Source organism: Pteropus vampyrus, unplaced genomic scaffold (assembly GCF_000151845.1).
Source record: "Pteropus vampyrus isolate Shadow unplaced genomic scaffold, Pvam_2.0 Scaffold556, whole genome shotgun sequence".
NCBI classification, from domain to species: domain Eukaryota; kingdom Metazoa; phylum Chordata; class Mammalia; order Chiroptera; family Pteropodidae; genus Pteropus; species Pteropus vampyrus.
Genome location: NW_011889337.1, coordinates 253,514 through 254,237, shown reverse-complemented (window position 1 = coordinate 254,237; position 724 = coordinate 253,514). Strand labels below are relative to the sequence as shown.

Sequence of the window (724 nt, the reverse complement as noted above, 5' to 3'; positions counted from 1 at the left end):
GCCGCAGTGGCGGCGGCGGCGGCGGCGGTGACTGGGGATGCGATGGCACTTGGTGACAGGGGTTTCTCCCCAACTTCCCCTTCGACCCCCTATTGCCCCCTCCTACCCTCCCCCTTTCTGCCCCGGTGGCAAACACGTCATCGGAGATTTCCAGCGGGGCCTGGGGAGTGTGGGAAGGGTGGGGAGTGATGGGCGGGGCAAGTGGGAGGAGTGAAAGTTGGAGCGCAACAAAATTCTCCACACAGTGCTGGGAGCTGCAAGACCGTGCGCTGCGACTTCCGCGCTGGTTGTCGCGCCGGTCTGCGCCACGATGATAACCAAACTTCTCCTGATCCTCCTGGGCATATCCATCATCCTCCCGTTAAGGTGAGTTTCCATCCTGGAACCTAGGAGCCCTCTGCAGCCAGCTCCCTTTCCCCGGGAGTGAAGCAGGCAGCCGAGAGCCACGCGCCCACCTTGCTCCCGGCCCTTATGCAGGCAGCCTCCACCCCGCTTCCTACAGGATGGGCGCACTAGGCTCCTAACGGCGGCCACCTTCCACCCCGCTTCCTCTAGAAGCGGAGCGCTGAGCTCCTGAATCCGCCGCCAGCCTCCCTGCGCTCTTCCTCTAGGACCGGCGCGCTGAGCTGCTGAAACGGCAGCCAGCCTGCATCCCGCTTCTTTTAGGACGCGCGTGCTGAGCACCCGAAACGGCTGCTAGCTTCCACCCCGCTTTCTCTAGGAC

At 64.0% G+C, this 724-nt stretch overlaps 1 protein-coding gene across 1 annotated transcript in view; it reads left to right on the top strand.

Annotated features, from left to right (window-relative positions):
• Positions 1-255: 255 nt before the first annotated feature.
• Positions 256-724, top strand: part of GABRE (gamma-aminobutyric acid type A receptor epsilon subunit) — a 20,578-nt gene continuing 20,109 nt past the window's right edge. The window contains exon 1 of the mRNA XM_011384033.2: positions 256-366. Within this exon, the coding sequence (XP_011382335.1) occupies positions 311-366 (56 nt within the window). The 5' untranslated portion in view covers positions 256-310. The remainder of the gene's footprint in view (positions 367-724) is intronic.